Raw genomic sequence first — 17814 nt, 5'->3', positions numbered from 1 at the left:
AACGATCCTAAGTATTTGTTTAATTTTAGTTTTCTCACAAAAAAACTACCAATGTTTACTGGAGGACTGAATATTTTGGATAAGTAAAATAATTCTATTAAATAATTAGAACCTAGGGCTAAATATATAAAAGAAACAAAAAGATTGGGGGGGAGTGGGGGAGAGAAAAGCCCCACAAAAAACCTAAAACAGCTCTGTTGGGAAAAAACCCACATTTTCATCAATCAAGCAGAAGTGAATGTTACAGCACATACAGATATGTTCAGTGTTATATCAGCAACTTTCACATCAAAAGTCTTTTAAGTGCAAAGTCTATAATCACCAATATCTTGCCAGAAACAGTTACTGTAATAGATCTTCTTTACTAATAAAGCGCTAATAAAACCCATACTATCTCAAAAATATGATGAAAATATGAAAAAAGATGTAATTTTTCATTTCAGAAGTAATCATCTTCATCAGCTGTATAAGCTATAACCACCCATTCAATCAATTGGAAAATGATTTGTCCGAAGTTCACTCTCATATGCATTACCATATTAGAATAACATAAGTATTTGAAGAGGTTCATGATTAAAACATTTTTGAGTCGGTAACAAAGCAGCTACACTAGAAAGGACTTAAATTAAGCATGCATTTTTTATAGGAGCATATACTTAATCAATGCAAGTTTCACACCCTATTTAAGTTTTCTACCATTTTTTAATCTTGTGTTCTTTTAAAGCTCTACTTGCAACTACAGCTAAAGTGCAAACACAATTTAAACATCTTCACTGATGCAGCCTTTTGCCACTGACAGATGAATTCTGAAAACACTGTGTCTAAATGTATGTCAGGGAATTGACATTGGAGTTTGTGCCTTTTTTTTTTTAGTTGGGAAGATGACAGAATAAGTTCATCTAAGAAAATTTTTGCCAACAGCTCTCCACTTGCATAAACACTGAATTAATAATTCCATACACCAATAGATCAGTTATGAACAATAAAGCACCAGGAGAAAAACTAACCAGGATACTTACACGCTACCTGAATAATGACTGCAACCTGTTCTTTTTAAAGTAGACTGAATTTATGGATAGCTAATGTCTCCTTCGAGATTTCAAATTAATACATTATTTTCCATTGGTCTTTAAACAGTGCTGTTCCCATCACCTCAGGGACGGCTGCACTTAATAGGAAGAAAGCAAAAATATTCACCATCTCCACAAACACAGTCAAATTGCATTTTACTTTTGAAAAATATTCACAAAATATCATGCAAGAAAACTCTTCCTTTAGGCTATTTTCATGCTATAATATCAAAGTATTCTTTTATGAAGTATGTAAGTATGTTTTCCTCAAGAAATGCACAAAAACAAGGCCAGTATATTCTATTACATTATGGTATATGCAATTGTTACATACAGCATATACATTGCACGTCTTCAGACAGAAAACTAAGCTGCCACAGTAAATCCATTTTATATCTCTGTACATTTATAACTTCATTAATTCCTGTCACACAGTAAAAACACATGCTTCAGGTGCATGCATTTTTCCTCCTACATTTTAATTAAGTACTAAACAGTAATTAAAGGTAGGCATCATACTGTCAACTGTTAGCTCATAAGACAGACAAACTACTTGCCAAATCTTTCATTAGAAGACCAGTCTTAGCTGCTTCCTCTAGCCATTATAAACTAACATTGCAACCCAGAGTAACACCTGGGCCAGATCAGGTTTGCAGGACACTTCCATCTAGCCTAGTCTTCTCCTTTGAGGATGCAGAGAACAGCACCAAATCCTACCCAAGCAACAGAAGTGGCTCACCTACACCTGCTCACAATCCAACACAAAGAACTGGATCACCCAATTTTTTAAAAATCTGGCCCACTATTTTTGGTTTGGTATTGTGAAGCTGCTCACAAAGATAGGATGCAAGGGGATGAGGGTAGAGAGAAGGGGAGGTGCAGAAGAAACCTAAAAATCCAGATTCAAACCTCCTGAACAAGGTTGTATCCCCTTATTTAAGGCACATGGTCTGACAGCATCTAAAAATATGAGACTCTGGAGAATAATGAAAGATTATCCCTAAAACAGAAAATAAATATACATGAAATCAAATTTCTTTCTTTCCCTAACCACAGCTTACATTCAGCTCCAGGTACTTTTCAACACAATAAATAAATAATGATTTTATGGAAGGATATCTGGATACCAAATTAAAAACAAAACAAAAAAAATCCCCACAATGTTATTCCGTCTAAGGAGTTGTTATCTTACAGACACTAAAATTTTTCTTGTTAGTTCAGGGGAAAAAAAGGAAAAATAAAAAGAAAAAAAAGAAGTGTTAAGTACACCAACCACAAATTCATGCATACTTTGCTCTCTTAGAGAGTATCATGTCTCAGTAGTAGTAACCTATCAATGTCAATCTCAGGTGTAATGTATTTGGTACTGATTTATAGAACACTTTGGATGAAATAGTTATCCTTGAAATGACTTTCCAGGATTTTATAACTTCATGGACATAAAAGTATCAAAGATCTTTCCCACAGGACAACCAAAAACATTTCCTCTCAGTGTCTGCTTTATTTTTCAGACAGCCTTAGTGTCCAGTGACATCTTGTGGATAAGACATAATTTGCAACAGCAGAACTCTGCTACTTAAAACATCTTTAGAACACTACAAATAGTACCTTCCATTATGAAAAACAGATCAAGTATAATTTTAGTATGTACACTCTACACGTATGAGCAACGTTTAATGCTTCCTTTATGTTTCAGTAATGTCTCTTGAAAAATTTGCACGAGTATTACAGGAAACACTGTACCATCAATATGAGGGATCACCTTTTTATTATGTATAAAATGCTTATCACTGTGAGACAAGCACTGCGGTATTAAAAATAATGAACAAGATCACAGATACATCTCTACTGCTGAATCTTCTAATTTGCAGAAAAGCAAAATGATTTTTTCATTTGAAGATATCTTTCAACAACAATTATGTCTCCCATTTAAGAATCAGACAGGTTCCAGCCTCATCGTCACAGAACATTTGGGGTTGGAAGGGACCTCTGGAGGTCATGTTGCCCAACTCCCCTGCTTAAGCAGGGCCAGCTTTTGAATATCTCCAAAGATGGAGACTCCACAACCTCTTGGGCAACCAGTTCCAGTCACCCTCATGGTAAAAAAAAAGTTTCCTGATGTTCAGAGGGAACCTCCTGTATTTCAGTTTGTGCCTGTTGCCTCATGAAGACAGGACTTCTCTGCACCTTATTCAGAATGAAGAACCGCTCCAAGACCCTGTGGCGTTGTATAGCTACTGAAAGGTAGCATTCAGAAAACGTAATCAAGAATCACATCAGTGTTTCATTACATGCACTGTGAACTAAATCTTTACATTTAAAACCAATGCAACGAAACATATTTCAAGGTTTTTAAAAAAATGGAAGCAAAATCCACTGTAATTCAGCTACTAAAAAGAAATTGTGAATTCATAACAAGCTTTATATGGATTGGTAAAGACAACAACATAAGGTTGTAGAGGGGTATGAAGGAAAAAGATGAGAAGGAAAATGAAGACATTTATAACTTACAAACAATTGAAAAATGTAACCTTATATCAGGCTTTATTTTAAAACTGAAATCAGAAGAAAAATACAAGTGAAGGAAAGCATATCAGCTTTTACGTACTGCAATACTCACTTAGTGCATGATAAATAGGTTTATGTCTGCCTTCAAGTCTGATTACCGTCGCAGCTGCTATTTTTCCTGGTGGCTGCATCTTCGCATCGAGGAGATACCAGGCTCTGGCAAAAGTAGCCCATTGCTAAAGAGACAGAGAAGTAGTACTTAACATAGGGAAAGAACACACTACCATACAGAAATCTAGATTCTCTAACTAGATCCACGCTTTTTTTTAAACTCCAAAATACTAGAAGAAATATTAATATTCAACAACACCCTCTCCAAATAACCTGTAAACAGACGGAGAACGCCGCTACACACTGCGATACACCCACTGCTGTACGTGCTTCCAACGTATGTGGCGGTAACAACACTGAAAGGTTACCAGCTCTGAGGGTTTTGTTTCAAAAATTAAGATCTCTTGCTGCAAGCTTCCATTATTGCTAATTGAACTGTAAAATCGCCGTAGGCCATTTAATGCCCAACACCTCCTTCCCTCTCAGTGAAGCGCACAACTCACCCAAATGTAGTTTTCTGAACACGAATCTCCTGAGCCGCCTACAGCAGGTAGCCTTGTCCCTCACAGACAGTCACACACCCACCGACCGCTACCGGTTCCTGCCAGCGGTCCCCTCAGGGCGACGAAGGGAGGCCGCCCGCCGCCCCGGCCCTCCCCTGGGGGCCTACTGCCCCTTCGTCCCGGCGCCCGCTCGCTCCCTCACGGCCGCTCTCTGCCCCGTGGCGGCCGCCGGGGTCTCGCCGGGATCCCGCCGGGGCGACGCCGCCGTGTGCTGTCGGAGGCAGCGGCCGCCCCGGCACAGCCTGGCCCGAGGGGGAGAGGGCTGCGCTTACCTGGGCCGCCTTGGTGTAACTGGCCATGGCCGCCCTCCCGCCGCGGCTGACAAGAAGGGAAGCGGAGCCCCTTGTCCGCCGCACCGGCGGGAAGCGGAAGCGCTGCCCTGCGAGGGGCGGCGCCAGGGCGGCAGCGCGGGCCGTTCGGAGCAGCGGCGGCTCCATCCCCATCCCCCCCGGCCATGGACCGCTACGTCCTGCTCCTGAGCTGGGGGGAGCGCAGGGGCGAGGGTGCTGCGGGTGCTGCGGCGGGCGGCCCCGGGCCCGGAGCAGGTACCGCCGCGGGGGAGGGGGCCCGGGGGGGCTGGAGGCCGCGCCGTGTGGGGAGCCGCCTGCCGCGGGGCCCAGCCGAGCTGGCTTAATGAGGGCTTTTCTTTACGGTCGCTGGTCTGGGATCTGCGCCCGTGCAGGCTTTTCTGGATCCCTACCTCGGTCAACAGCGTCGTTGTCCCGTCCCCCCGCCCCTTTTTTTTCCTCGACTAAAAGTCTGTAATGACTGAAACCTTCAGAAACTCCGGGGGTTTTGTGTTTCCTTGCGACACTGCTATATAACTCGGTAGAGCGTTCCTGAAATGTGCACTACTTTAACGAGAATATTACAAAATTTGTCTTTTTAAACTCCTGCAAATCTGTAGTTGACAGGTTTTTTTTTAAAACTAAAATTCCAATATTAAACTGAACTTTATACTGAATTTGCAAGAAAGCAAGACTTAACTTCTGTAATTCAGTACTTTCAAGAAAAACTTTTTTTTTTTTTTTTTTTTCCCAGCTGGGACTGCTGCAGCCGTTTATCAGTTCCTGAAAACAAGCTGTAACTCATCTATAAATGCAGATGTGAGCACATTCCCAGGTAAATACAGTAACGTACAGTAAGGTAAGGCAAATTTTATCAAGGAGTTGGCCTAGGCATATTTTATGATCTAGGTGGAACAAGTCAGAAATGTAAGGAAACCCAATTTCTGTACTGTGCCTAAACCTGCAGGTGGGACTGCTCCTGCTGCTACTGTTTCTGTGGAGAGCTGATGTAATTTCAGCAGCTGAGGTGTTAGGAGATGATTAAATAGATTGGACGCAAGAAATGAAAGAGAAGGGTTTTGAAAGGTTGACAAAGTTCAATCTAGCTTAGCAAGGAAGAGTAGGAAAGGGCTTGTTTCTCATGTCAGTGGGCAGCTTGATATTGTCATTGCTCCTATGATGTCTTTTAATTTTTTCACTGGAAGCAATATTTGTCTGTTGGGTATCAATTCAGAACCCTAATCCGTGAATATTTATTAAATCATTTTATCATCTTAAAATAGATTTCTGAAGATCTGCTTTAGTACTTTTAGGTGTTAGGTATTTGGGCTTTTTGTTAAAAAATGCTTTCTTAGTTCTTGGTTTGGATATCTAGTGTGGAGCTGTTAAGGCTTATCTTGTCATAGCTGTCATGTAATTGTGATTCATATGAGGAAACCCCTGTAAGCTGTTAAAATTTGTGAAGATGGGAATGTTAAGCTGTTTTCAGCTTCTGTGCTGTTTTCAAGTTATGTCCTTTTTGTTGCATAGAAATGTTGAGAGAGCATCTCATTTTGTGAACTGCATAAACCATATTTATGAAAGTTGTGATTTAGTTCAGGTATGATACAACTTCTGCAAATGGAGAGCAATATTGCCCAAAATGGAGAAGAGGTCAAAGATTTTCTTACTTATTAGCTGGATCAGTTATAGTTAGACACTTGTTAAGACACTTACCTACACCTTAATATGTTTAGAACTTAGTTATGATGCCAAAGGAAAGTAGAACTCGAGTCATTGTGGCACATTAAATGACTCGCATATAGTCTTTCAACAGAGATCTTCATTATAACAGGAAGAATAGATTGTAGTGGATTAATTATTTTAAATAATTGTTTTATCTCTCTACAGCATGTTCAGTGGCTGGTATTCCAGGTGTAAAGAAATGGTATTTTGCAAGTCATGTTATATGTGGTTATTATCAGGTAAGACATATTTTTTTTCAGAATATAAGTTCCTCAATTGTCTGCCTGTCTCTAGGGCAAGTTAAAACTGTGGTGTTCAAAATTCTTTTTGCTTAATTAGTTCTTTCTGCTTGATTAGTTCTGCAGTTCTGACTGGGAGGAAATAAATTTTGACACACAGAAAAATGAAGACTCTCTCCAAACAAGTATTGACGAATGCCTGGGAGCCATACAAAATTTTGAGGAAGATGACAATAACAGTAGAGAGTCACTGTCTATGACTGAGTATGCATATTATTATTTTTATTGAAAGTATAGTGATCTGACACCTAACAGTAATAACCCAGGGGAATCAAGAAAATGTAACAAGTACAAGTTATTAGCAAAGCAACAGTTAACTATGAACAGTCCCCTACTACTACTGAAAATAATTCTGTTTTGTTTAACATAGCTTTAATTTTTTTAGCTACAGATGGTTTTTATAGAATAACTGAACAGTTTCCTAACACCTGATGGTTATATATACAAAAAGAAGTTTCTTGCTAATCCGTCTTGAATCCTACTTCCAGTTTTAACTGGAGATTGTTTTGAAGTCATTTAGCCTACTTCTGCCTCAGTAAAAGGGGAGATAAGTATATCTCATTGCCTAGGTATGTTTGTGCAGAATTTTAAAGATACTTACATCAGGTAGTATTCATTAGTTGTAACTTTTTGTTTCTAAATGACTTTGTTTATATTTGATTTCCAACCATGTTGTTCTTCGTTTTCAGTATCTATGATGAAGCTGCAGAAAGTCTGCATCAGTTAGCTGATAAACTGCCTGCCCCAGGTAATCTCTCTTAAAAAAACAGTTTCATTTGAGTTTATCTTGTTAGCTATTGCTCTAAAAACTCAGCTGGTAAAATCATAGTCAAATAGAAAAATTCAGAGGATGTTAGTTTGTTAGTTGAGTTAACTTGTATTGCAGCTCTTGCAAGTAGTTTAAGGAACTTGAGCATGATTGGCCTCGCAAATCAGCTTATGGAGCTGTTTGCTGCTTGTTTCTTTGGAAGGCTGTATTTCAGCAGAGTTTAAGGTAGCTATCTATATAATTAATTTTTCCATCTGAAATGGCACCGAAGTAGTAACAGACAGTAAGCAGTGTGAAAGTCAACATGCAACCACAGGCAGTTTTTATGAAAAAAATGGAAGGTGTTGACATCAGGCTTACATCTGCTTTGCCAGCTGATTGCTTGTGGGTGGGAGCCAAGCAGCTGGGAAGGAACATAGATCAGAACTATTGGATTCAGATTTTGTAAACTGGAGATGCGTATCACCTTGCATGTTAGGGTTACATAATGCTGCAGTAGTTGATTTGGGATAGCAAAGGAACTGAATGCAGAAAGAATGAGAAGTAGCAGTGTAGAGGTGTTAAAAGGAGGAAAATGACATAGCGTAGTTGTACTGGAGACAACTCTGATCTGTCAAATACAGTGCTAAGTGAGAGAGGAGAAAGGTATAGAACCGCTGTAACTGAGCGAATGGCAAAATATTTTGCGTTAATCTAAGAGGAGCAGTGAGAGGTGAGCTAAAATGCGTGAAAAGTGTTTTAAATCTTGCTGAAGTTACTTGAAGTTGTTCTTTAAGGCCATTTTAGTGCAGTCAGTGATAATCAGTACTTTTCTATCTTCAAATGACTGAATCATATACTGAATAATGGTACTTTGAGTCATATATAACTGTTTTTATAGGCAGAGCAATGGTTGATGTAATACTGCAGGCTGTTGAACAAGATGGACCCAAGTTAAAAGACTGCTTACCTGCTATCGGTGCCCTGAAACACCTGAGAGAATGGCACTCTGCACAAATCACCATTGCAGCAAATGACTCTAAAGGGTATGCCATGTATTTTAGGTCTATAAACAAGGTCACTCTTGTTTTGTGTTAGTACATGTCAGTTTAAAATAAAAACAGCGTCTTGAGTACTTTACATGTATATTTTGAAAATACATAGATTTGTCTTCTGTTATGGTTTGAGGAGAGGAATTACTCATGCTGATTTATTGTAAATACATGCCCTAACCAGAGAGGTGGGCAAAAAAGCAAGTCCTCTGAAGTTCCTGTTTCTATGAGAGCGGAAGGTAAAATATTTTCTCTTTCCTTTCCATCACTGGTGGCTTCAGTGTGCATACGATGTTTTGAAGTTGTACTATGCTACATAATAACTTGTATTGATTGTAGTTTTCCAATTTTTGTAAAAGGAATACATAACTCTGCTGGTTTTACTTTAAATTTTATATTACCTTTGGTGTTACATTTCAGGGAGAAGAAAAAGAGTGTCTGATTTGTCCATTTTGAAAAAGGGGTATAAATGCTCGATTACTTCCTATATGCTTCTGAAGAGTCTTAACACTGAAACTACTAATTCAGTTTGAAATTAAGTCCAGCAATTTCCTTACTGTCCTCCTCTAATTGACATAAGTGGGCCATGATATGTCTCAATATAAACCACAGTGGTTTGGGTTTTTTTTTCCCTGTGCAGTGAATTGTTGTGTGTATATTGAATAACTTGGCAAGGTCTCCTCCACTTCCCCCTCCCCTCCATGCCCAAAAGATTCAAGTTTGCGTTGTAGAATACGTGGTTAAGCTTAATCCTAAATTAATAAAACTGTTTAAAATTAAAAAGTTGAACGCTCAGTCCTTGGATAGAATAAGGAATATACCTACTGTATAGTACTTCCTAAGGTATTCGGAGGAAGATAAACTTATTGCAGTGACTTCCATGAGCGCTTGATCTCAGAGCTCATTGATATCTTCCTGTGCAGCCAGCTTTTGACTGAATAAAGTTTTCTGCTGCCTTTTATGTAAAATGAGGCCATACGGGCATACAGTTTCTCTGATGAAAGTTCTCTCACTTAACTCTTCCTGTCCTGTTGATGGTGCTGATTTCTCTTAGAAGACAGGCTGCCAGTAGGACCCACAGATACTGGCTGTTCTCTCTCTCTGCTGTTGAATTTGGATAATAGTTGTTCTGCAGTCATCTCTACTTACAAGGCTAACTTCAAACCATCTAGATGGGCCAGTGATAGTCCCAGTGATGGCTACCTTGCTTTGCTCCAGCTTCTAGCACCCAACCTTACTATGGTATGCCTGCATCTTGCCATTGCCGGTGTTACTTGATGTCTGACAGTTTTTTGCTGTCACATTCATGGAGGATATGAAAACTTCCTTTACAGTGCCCGAGCCAGCAATTCTATAATCTTGTACTTTGTGGAATATAAAGCTATATATGTCTGTCTTAACATACACAGGACTATTCAGTGCTAAGAGGTAATGGGTAAATTCAGTCAAATTGCCCTGCATGTTAATTTGTAATACTAAATTCAGTAAGATTAATTCTTCCTTATTTTTACAGTAGCTGGCAAAAGATTGCAGACTATTTATCAGCAGACTTTGTATCTTCAGATAATGTAATGAATATTATTGATTTAAAAGAACTCTGGAGAGGAAAGATTCAGATATGGGAAAGAGAGGTAAAATAACTTTTTTCAGCTATGGTTATTTTTTAAAGCATCTGTGTACGTCATTTAAAGCATGTATTTTACAGTGCATTTTATGCTTTAAGCCAAATTTGGTTTTGCCAATGTAATTCAAAGAGGTAATGTGCAACGCATCTGGGTGGGTGGGGGAACAACTTGCTTTTTAGCATGATGAAAGGATAAATGAGATCAAGGCATTGAGATTTGAATTTCAGAAGTCCAGGTGCTCTCCTCTGAAATATTTGCCTTAGAACTTCTTGTTCAAAATTAGATTGTTTTGTATCTATCACAAATCGTTATCGTGTAACTCTTAAGTCATTGTTGCAAGCACATGTCTGATGTTTCTGCGAAGACTGATAGCTTTGTGATTGTGAAAGACATTGTTTGTATTTTCAATATTAAAGTTTTGGATATAGTAGTTGGTTATCGAAGTCTAATATTTTCACCTAGTTTTACAGATCTGCTGGAAACAAATATAATATTAATTGTTTAAAATAGTAATACATGTAACTGGCTGAAGAGAAATAATTTTTCTCTCTCTTTTGACACATTTATTGTCTCTTTTTTTTTTTCCCAGTTTGGATCAGAAGTTAGGTTTCCAGAATTTTGTATTAAGAGCACTTCAGCAAAGACATTCAACACTTCACATTTAAGTTCTTGCTTTGCTGTTAAAAAAGAGCAACAATCAAGGAATACTAATGCTTTGCCAGAGGCAAGTATTATTCTTGATCTTTCTTTGAGCCACTAGAATTCATCTGTTTTACTTTCCTGAGAAAATTAGTAATTGGGGAAACCTTAGTCAGAATTGAAAATTAAACATAAAAGTAATGATTGCATAAGATTGAGGAATACTTCCTTTGTTCATGTGTGTTCTCAAAACAGGTCCTTAAAATTTCATTTGTTTGTTCTTAGGAATGTGATACTAAAATTTTTTTCAAGTAGAAATTGAGACTTTGTTGAATCTTAATACTCAAAATATGTAATTTATTTATGAATTCTGTATTTATCTGACCTTTTCTACTTCATTTTAAAAGTTTGTTGGTTTTGGGGTTTTTTTAACTGCTGTTGCTTTTTCATGTTTTCCACTGGAAGCAGATATTTGATGGGAACTCCAGAATCCTATTTGTTTATGAAAACAAAAATGAGTGTTCATGAAAACCGATAGCAGTTAAGAGATTATTGTTTTCATTGTTAAAATATGTACATTTTGGATGGCATTCATGTGTCCCTGGTAGATCTTATTTTTCTTTGAATTTGGATAAGAGTTACAGCACATTTGATGCACATGGTTGACATTCTAGAAAATCAGTTTTATTAAAAGGAATTAAATACTTCCTTGTTTTTTATATAATTGTTTTTAATATGGTATTGTGAAATGTTTTTGTATTCCTTTATACCTCTTTCAGAAGTACTTGTAAGGCAAATGCCTCCAGCAAAACACTTGAAGTTCTACTGAGATAACATCATATATAGCAGTACAGATTTTTTTATTTGATCTCTTTTCAGGTTTTTCATTACTATGGTCCTGCGCTAGAATTTTTACAGATGGTGGTGCTCTCTGATCTACCTTCCTTTTTTATATCGGATCTGGAATTTGAGCTGTATCCTTTTTTAAGGATCTAAACTACTACTGATAACGGTCTATAGCAGAAAGAAAACAATCAGGATCTACCTATGCAAGCAACACATGAGGATTGGCAAGGGCTCATTCCATTCTAGCCTGCCAAAATAGTCATAGTGATTCTTCACAACTGGATTTTTTAATGTTGAAATTTAAATTACACTAACAATAACCAGCTGTTTTTGATATTATTGCACATATAGTTTGTCTGTTGATGTGTATGCTATTTGTGGGGAAAGAATAGAGAAATATTTACTGCTGTGTAAGTTTAAAAAAAAAAAACCACAAGCCTTACTCATTAATGTATATAGTGTGCTTCACAATATAGAAACATTTTTCCACAAATCATGTTTTTATTGTGTAGGTGCAAAATCTGTGGCAAGGTATAGTAGAGGAGTTTTCTCTTGAGTTCTGTATGCTGCAGAGATCTCAAAGTGTATTCCTGTTGGTTTTAAATTTATGTACTTTTGGTACTAGTCTTGGTGTAACAATAGTAGCTTAGGCTGTATGAGCCTGCCAGGATTTTGAATATATAAATATCTGTTTATGCCTGCCTATATTAAAGATGTCAGTGGTGTATTTCATCATATAACATTTCCAAGTGTACCACTTCACCTGGAAAGGTGAGTTTCATATATTTTGTGGTACTGGAGTATCAAATATTAGACACTTGCAGTCCTTATTTGAAATATGATGGTAACATGATTTGTAAAATACAGATGCATACAGTTCTTTGTGAAGATGAGGTTCCTTAAACTGTTTTGTTCAGGAGCCTGGCAAGAAAGAGTATCAAGGAGACATCTACACTGCTTTTGGACCAGATTTCTTCTCTCTCTGGGAAGGTAAAAACTTCTTTTTATTTAGGTATAGCAGAAAAATGAAGAGAGATATATATTGCTCATAAAACATACAAGAATAATATTTTTAAACCTAGTCTCTGTCTAAGTTCCTTCAATATTTAGTTCTAAAGCAAATTTGTCTTTTAAAGGTGCATGCTATACAGGTCCTGACAATTTGTAAGCCCACTGAACGTTTTTCCTCTTTACCTTAGCTAAGCTTCGAACTCCTGAAACATTTGGTAACTTTTAATCCTATCCTGACAGATAATTTCTGAGCTATCGTAATTCAACTATTTTTTTAACAAAAGGCAGGCATGTGTGCAGCCTACAAAATGTATCTAGCTAGTCTGAAGTGGTAAGCTCTTTTTTTTTGCATGTGCGTATTCTGCTTTTCCATTCTGATTTTGGATAAAAAGAGTTCTTGAAACATTTACAAGCCTACTTCTCTGCTGCGCCGCCCCCGCCCCCCCCGCCCCCGGGTGGTAGTATTTTTATCCATAGCCACAGTATTAGTTTGAAGATGTTTTTCCTGAATGTTTAAGGTGATCTGTGCTTGTTTAGGAAAGGGGGGTTTTTTAGTGTTTATGAAATAAATCTATGCCAATCAAAACAGAACCTGCAATGTGAAAATGCTGATACAGTTATAATGAATAACTTATGTTCTTTATTTACTGTGGAGATGGTATTCCATTATCAGGCTGTATGTTTCATCTTCAGCTTGTTATTTAGGTTTTTAGTAACTTTTTTCATCCCCTGCCACTCCATTCTCCATTATGCTTAGCCAGAAAAGAAAGAAGTCCTTTTTCTAACACTGTACCAAAAATATCTTTTGGAATAGTTTTATAATGGTAAATATCCCAGGTAATTTTCATTTTACATGAGGATACTGAACATTTGGTCAAATATCGTTTACACTCCAAGAGCTTACATTTCTACTAGTTCTTTTAAAGAAAAAGCCAAGACAGTTAAAACACATTCTGAGGCTACTTTTTAGAGTCTGCACATGTTGAATTGAATATGTTTTCAAGATAATTTCTTGTAGGGATTTTTTTCAGTCTACTACTTGAAATATTACACATTTCTAGGCTTTTCTAATAGCTGTAAAAGCATTGTTTTATTGCTTGAGCATTCAAATACTTACGCATTTTTTCTATTAGTGCTTATTGGCCTGAAATTTACATACAGACATAAACATAGTCCAGTATCTGATTAATTGAAAAGGATAATATGTAGGGAGGAAAAAAATTACATGTTTTTCAAAGGAGAAACAGCAGAGTCATTGATGCCAACTGTATCTTTGGATTCTCTTTTCATTCTGGATACTACTCTACAGAAGTGTTTTTAGCCAGATTATTGAAAGACTTGTAATAGGTAACAAATACCTTTTTATGTATGAAATAGAAATTCAGCAGTTAATGATCTCTCAACTGGAGCAAAAAATAAGCACAATTTTTACAGCTTCTGTGTCAAATGCTGTTCCATCTCAATTGATGTGAATGACAGAAGTGTTAAGTAAAGATGTTTTTCTTCAATTGAAGTACAATTGAAATAATGCCAAATCAGTAGCTCAAGAATGAAATGTAAAACAGGTTTCAGTAATATTGCATGTATTGTATTTGCTCTCATTATTTAGGTGGGAGCTTTATTTACATTGCCGTGTAATGTAAGCAGCGTAGTGATCCCATCCCCTGCCCAGCTGAGTACCAAGAAGTGGAAGGAATATATGGCTAGGAAACCCAAGGTCATTACTGGTAGGTAAAAGGAAGATGACTACAGGTATATTTTGTTGTGGTTATATCTATATGATGTGTTTGTATATATATATGATGAGGTTTTTCTATACATCTGGGATGCCCTTTTTTTCTCCAATGAAATTAAGTTAGCGATTGTAATCTTATTGATACAAAAGGTTTTGGGGAATGTGAGTTCAGCTACGCAGACTTGTTGTAGCGGAAAATTGATCATGGCAAGCTTTAGGGAAACAATCCGTCTCCTTTAAACCATTTCTGTGTCCTATCTGTCAGCTAAGATCCAGCTTCCACACACCTTTCTAGGGTGATTGTACAATCCATGGGCAAGGAGGTTTGCTTCTGCAGATGGAAATCCAGCGTGCTTCACTTACGTGCTTCCCTTCTCACTTAAGCATTTCCAGAGGTTCTTCAGTGCGCTTGCATTTAAATTCAACCTCTTCCCGGGAAAATACAGACCATCAGGAAATGCTGGATGCCTCCATTCACCTGAGAGCCAGTGTGCTTAACTAGTGATTGAGAATGTGCTCCTTCTTCCTTATGGGGCTGTACAATGGCGGCTGGCTCCTCTTATGCAGTGTGCCAGTGCTTAGAAATTCGATTCAGAAAGTGAGAGAACAGAATCGGTGCCGATCAAGACTGGGTGGAGTTTCTCAGTCAGCCAGTATATATGCCCTGCAAGTGGAGGCACTGTACAAGTACTGACTGTGAGATTTGTAGGGACTTGAAAACATCAGGCTAAAAGGAGCTTGGTGATAGCCCAGTGCTTAAAGTACTTATATAGGACAGGATAAGGTGTAGGATTCTACCTTCTTATGGCATTTTGTTGTTTATACAGTGATCTAATATATAATTCACGCAGATTCCAAGGAACAGTGACTTCTTCTGTTGCCAACTGAAGATAGTGTTTGTAAACAAGTATTCAGATGAGGATGGCAGACAGACTGATATTCTTTCAGGTTTTGGGATAGGCAAAAAATTGAGAGTAATTAGGAAGAGCTGTATAACAGGGCAAGAAGCTTAATTCTGTGGAGTGGGTGCTGGCAGTATATAGATTTAAAATTATCTCTGCGTGTTTGGAGGTGGTAGAGCAGAGAGGGTGTGATTATAGAGCTGATCACAGCAGCAGCATTTATACTGTATTGGAGAGATACTACTGATACCGTCAAATGAGTGCAAGATCCACAGTGTCTGCAAGATCATCTTTGTCCTGTGCTCCAGTGGAAGGGTTTTGTACAAGTATTAACTATAATGTGATCAGTAATATGCAATAGGTTCTTATTAGGCCTCTTGAGCAAAATTTAGAATAGGAGGAGAAACATGGCCATTTAAACATATTTGCTTGTTTAATTGAAAACTATTTATTTTTTAGTGGCTACCACTAATCTGACTGTATTAAGGATTTGCAAATCCTTAATTTCTTCAGTCTGTGGGAAAGTGTAAGTCTTTGAATTGGTAGTTAAGTATTAAGATTAAAATGAGAAATAAAAGCTTTCCCATGAGGAATCAGCTTTAAGATGCCAAGATAAACTGGAAAAGGAAAATATTTCAAATGACTAGGGGAACAGGGAACAGGACAATAGTGAAAATGTGTCTGGAATCTTCTTTTCTTTCTTGTTCTTTTCCTTCTTCTTTCCCTGGATTTATATATTGAGGTAGTGGGATTTCCCCTCTCTTCCCTTCCCCCTCCAACTTAAACTTTTCAAGAAACACTGGAATACTTTATATTTGTTACTAACAAAAATTTATAATACAAATAAACGTCAAGCTCTTCTTGAGTTATTTATTGAGACAGTACTGCAAATATGTTATGAAATTAAGTGATTTGACCTTTAAAACTTAGTACATCAAGATTCGTTCTCTCAATTTCTACATCTACCAAGGTGCTATAAAATGTTTTCTGTGTAAAAAGATAGCAAACCCATCCTTTCACTGTTACTATCAAGTCCTACATTAATTTATTTTCAAAACTGGATACTATATGCCAGTGTTTAATAATAGAATGTGTTTATCTCTCACCCAGGCTATGCACAAGTGTAAAGCAGAGAGTGAAACTCATTAATGAATAATGCAGCTTCCTTGGGAAGAGTGTGTACAGTATTTCCTTTTCTTCTACAGATGTATGTTCTTCCAGTGAACACTTACCATTGTTTCAATCCACATACGCAAAAATGCCTGATTCTACCTAGCAGAACAGACCCTTCTCTAGTCAATACCTATGTAGCACACTGTTTGTCTAACTCTTCATTGTTTCATGGTAGAAACATAACTTTGCCAGTTAAAGGCTTGCCTTTTACTAAGACCAATTAAAGAACTTCTCTTGGTTGGTTGTTAGAGTTTCCAGATGTACTTTGTAGCCTGCCTTAGAAAGCTGGCCCTCGCTACAGTCACAGGCGTTTGGTGCTGGTAACATGCTGGCTTTAAGCCAGCAATGTAGTCCAACTCATCTTTGCTGCTGTAGCTCATTTATTTTGCATGCTCTTCAGTTTGTAGCTTTTTAAGGGGTAAATATTAGCTGTAGTTAGTGTGTCTCCTAAAAAGATGTTAGTAAGATTTCTCACAGAACAGAAGAGAGCAAGTGAAAGAATTTTGATGGTGGATTATAGCTTGTTTTCCTGAGAGTGTTTCACAGTTAGGTCCTGATGTTTTTTAAGTTCCAGAAATTGAACTGAAAGGAGAATCTTGCCGATATTATTTCTTGCTACAAGGCAATGGCTCTGGAGGATGTAAAGCAACCTTGATTCATTCAGCTAGCCAGATCAATGGTACTGCCACTCTTGCTGCAGTAAATGGAAAGCTAAAGACAAAACCAGAAGAAACAGAGTCAAGTAAGAGTTATTACTTATTTATTTAAGAGTATCTGAATGCAGGCAATTGCTGCTAAAATTTATATGTTCCTTTTATTCATTCCAGTCTGTGTTAAAAGGGAGAAAAGAAGGAGGAATATTACATTTTGATGAATATCTCTATTCTTTCAGCAATATTTTTTCAAATTGATAAAAAAATGTAATAATACCTTATTTATTCACACAATTTACTACTACCATATTTTTAAAATCGACTACGTAAAGTTGTAGTCAGTCATTTCTCATAACTGTGATTAGTTGTAAATGTTTTAATGTACAGGGACATCCAGGTAATATTAATGCAAATCAAATTTGCAAAAACTTGAAGTTCAAAAAGTCTTTACTGTTGGTGTAAAGACTGACCAGCCCATGCCTAAAATCTAGACAATTATCTGTTGACAAGCCTATTTCACTGATGATTTAAAATAAAAACCGCAAGGCCAGCAGGCAAGTTGAATTTCATGATGATGTCTTCAGTTACTTCGCAGATGTCCATGTTACTGCAGAGTGGTTAGGATATGAGCTAGCACTCATATCACAGCTGCTCCACTAGGTAAGAGCATGTATGTAGACATTTATCTTAGAGTAGTTGTCCTGTTACAACTACACATACTAGATAACTCTGCTAATTCGTGTATTTGCTCTCAATAACACTGACAGAGAAAAAGAGCACAGTGACCTGCATCTTACCTGCTTACTTCCTTATTATTGAAATAAATCCATGTGCGATATGACTGACTGCTTACCATTTGTCTTAATT

General features: G+C 37.4%; 2 protein-coding genes across 3 annotated transcripts in view; one reads left to right on the top strand and one right to left on the bottom strand.

Annotated features, from left to right (window-relative positions):
- The window catches only part of MRPL13 (mitochondrial ribosomal protein L13), a 38152-nt gene extending 33592 nt beyond the window's left edge, over positions 1 to 4560 (bottom strand). For both annotated transcript variants that reach the window (XM_050891676.1, XM_050891677.1), the window contains exons 1-2: positions 4525 to 4560; positions 3691 to 3814 (exon numbers count right to left, since the gene is read on the bottom strand). In XM_050891676.1, the coding sequence (XP_050747633.1) occupies positions 3691 to 3814; positions 4525 to 4551 (151 nt within the window). In that variant the 5' untranslated portion in view covers positions 4552 to 4560. The remainder of the gene's footprint in view (positions 1 to 3690; positions 3815 to 4524) is intronic.
- A 126-nt stretch (positions 4561 to 4686) lies between these two features.
- MTBP (MDM2 binding protein) overlaps positions 4687 to 17814 on the top strand; it is a 30096-nt gene continuing 16968 nt past the window's right edge. Inside the window, exons 1-12 of the mRNA XM_050891697.1 lie at positions 4687 to 4797; positions 5294 to 5374; positions 6430 to 6503; positions 6622 to 6767; positions 7253 to 7311; positions 8213 to 8357; positions 9877 to 9994; positions 10578 to 10712; positions 11507 to 11601; positions 12391 to 12463; positions 14094 to 14211; positions 16863 to 17036. Coding sequence (XP_050747654.1) covers positions 4707 to 4797; positions 5294 to 5374; positions 6430 to 6503; positions 6622 to 6767; positions 7253 to 7311; positions 8213 to 8357; positions 9877 to 9994; positions 10578 to 10712; positions 11507 to 11601; positions 12391 to 12463; positions 14094 to 14211; positions 16863 to 17036 — 1309 coding nt within the window. The 5' untranslated portion in view covers positions 4687 to 4706. The remainder of the gene's footprint in view (positions 4798 to 5293; positions 5375 to 6429; positions 6504 to 6621; positions 6768 to 7252; positions 7312 to 8212; positions 8358 to 9876; positions 9995 to 10577; positions 10713 to 11506; positions 11602 to 12390; positions 12464 to 14093; positions 14212 to 16862; positions 17037 to 17814) is intronic.

The sequence above is a fragment of the Gymnogyps californianus genome, chromosome 2 (genome assembly GCF_018139145.2).
Source record: "Gymnogyps californianus isolate 813 chromosome 2, ASM1813914v2, whole genome shotgun sequence".
NCBI lineage: Eukaryota > Metazoa > Chordata > Aves > Accipitriformes > Cathartidae > Gymnogyps > Gymnogyps californianus.
Note: the sequence above shows the minus strand (reverse complement) of the source record. Positions and strands in the feature narration are given on the sequence as shown.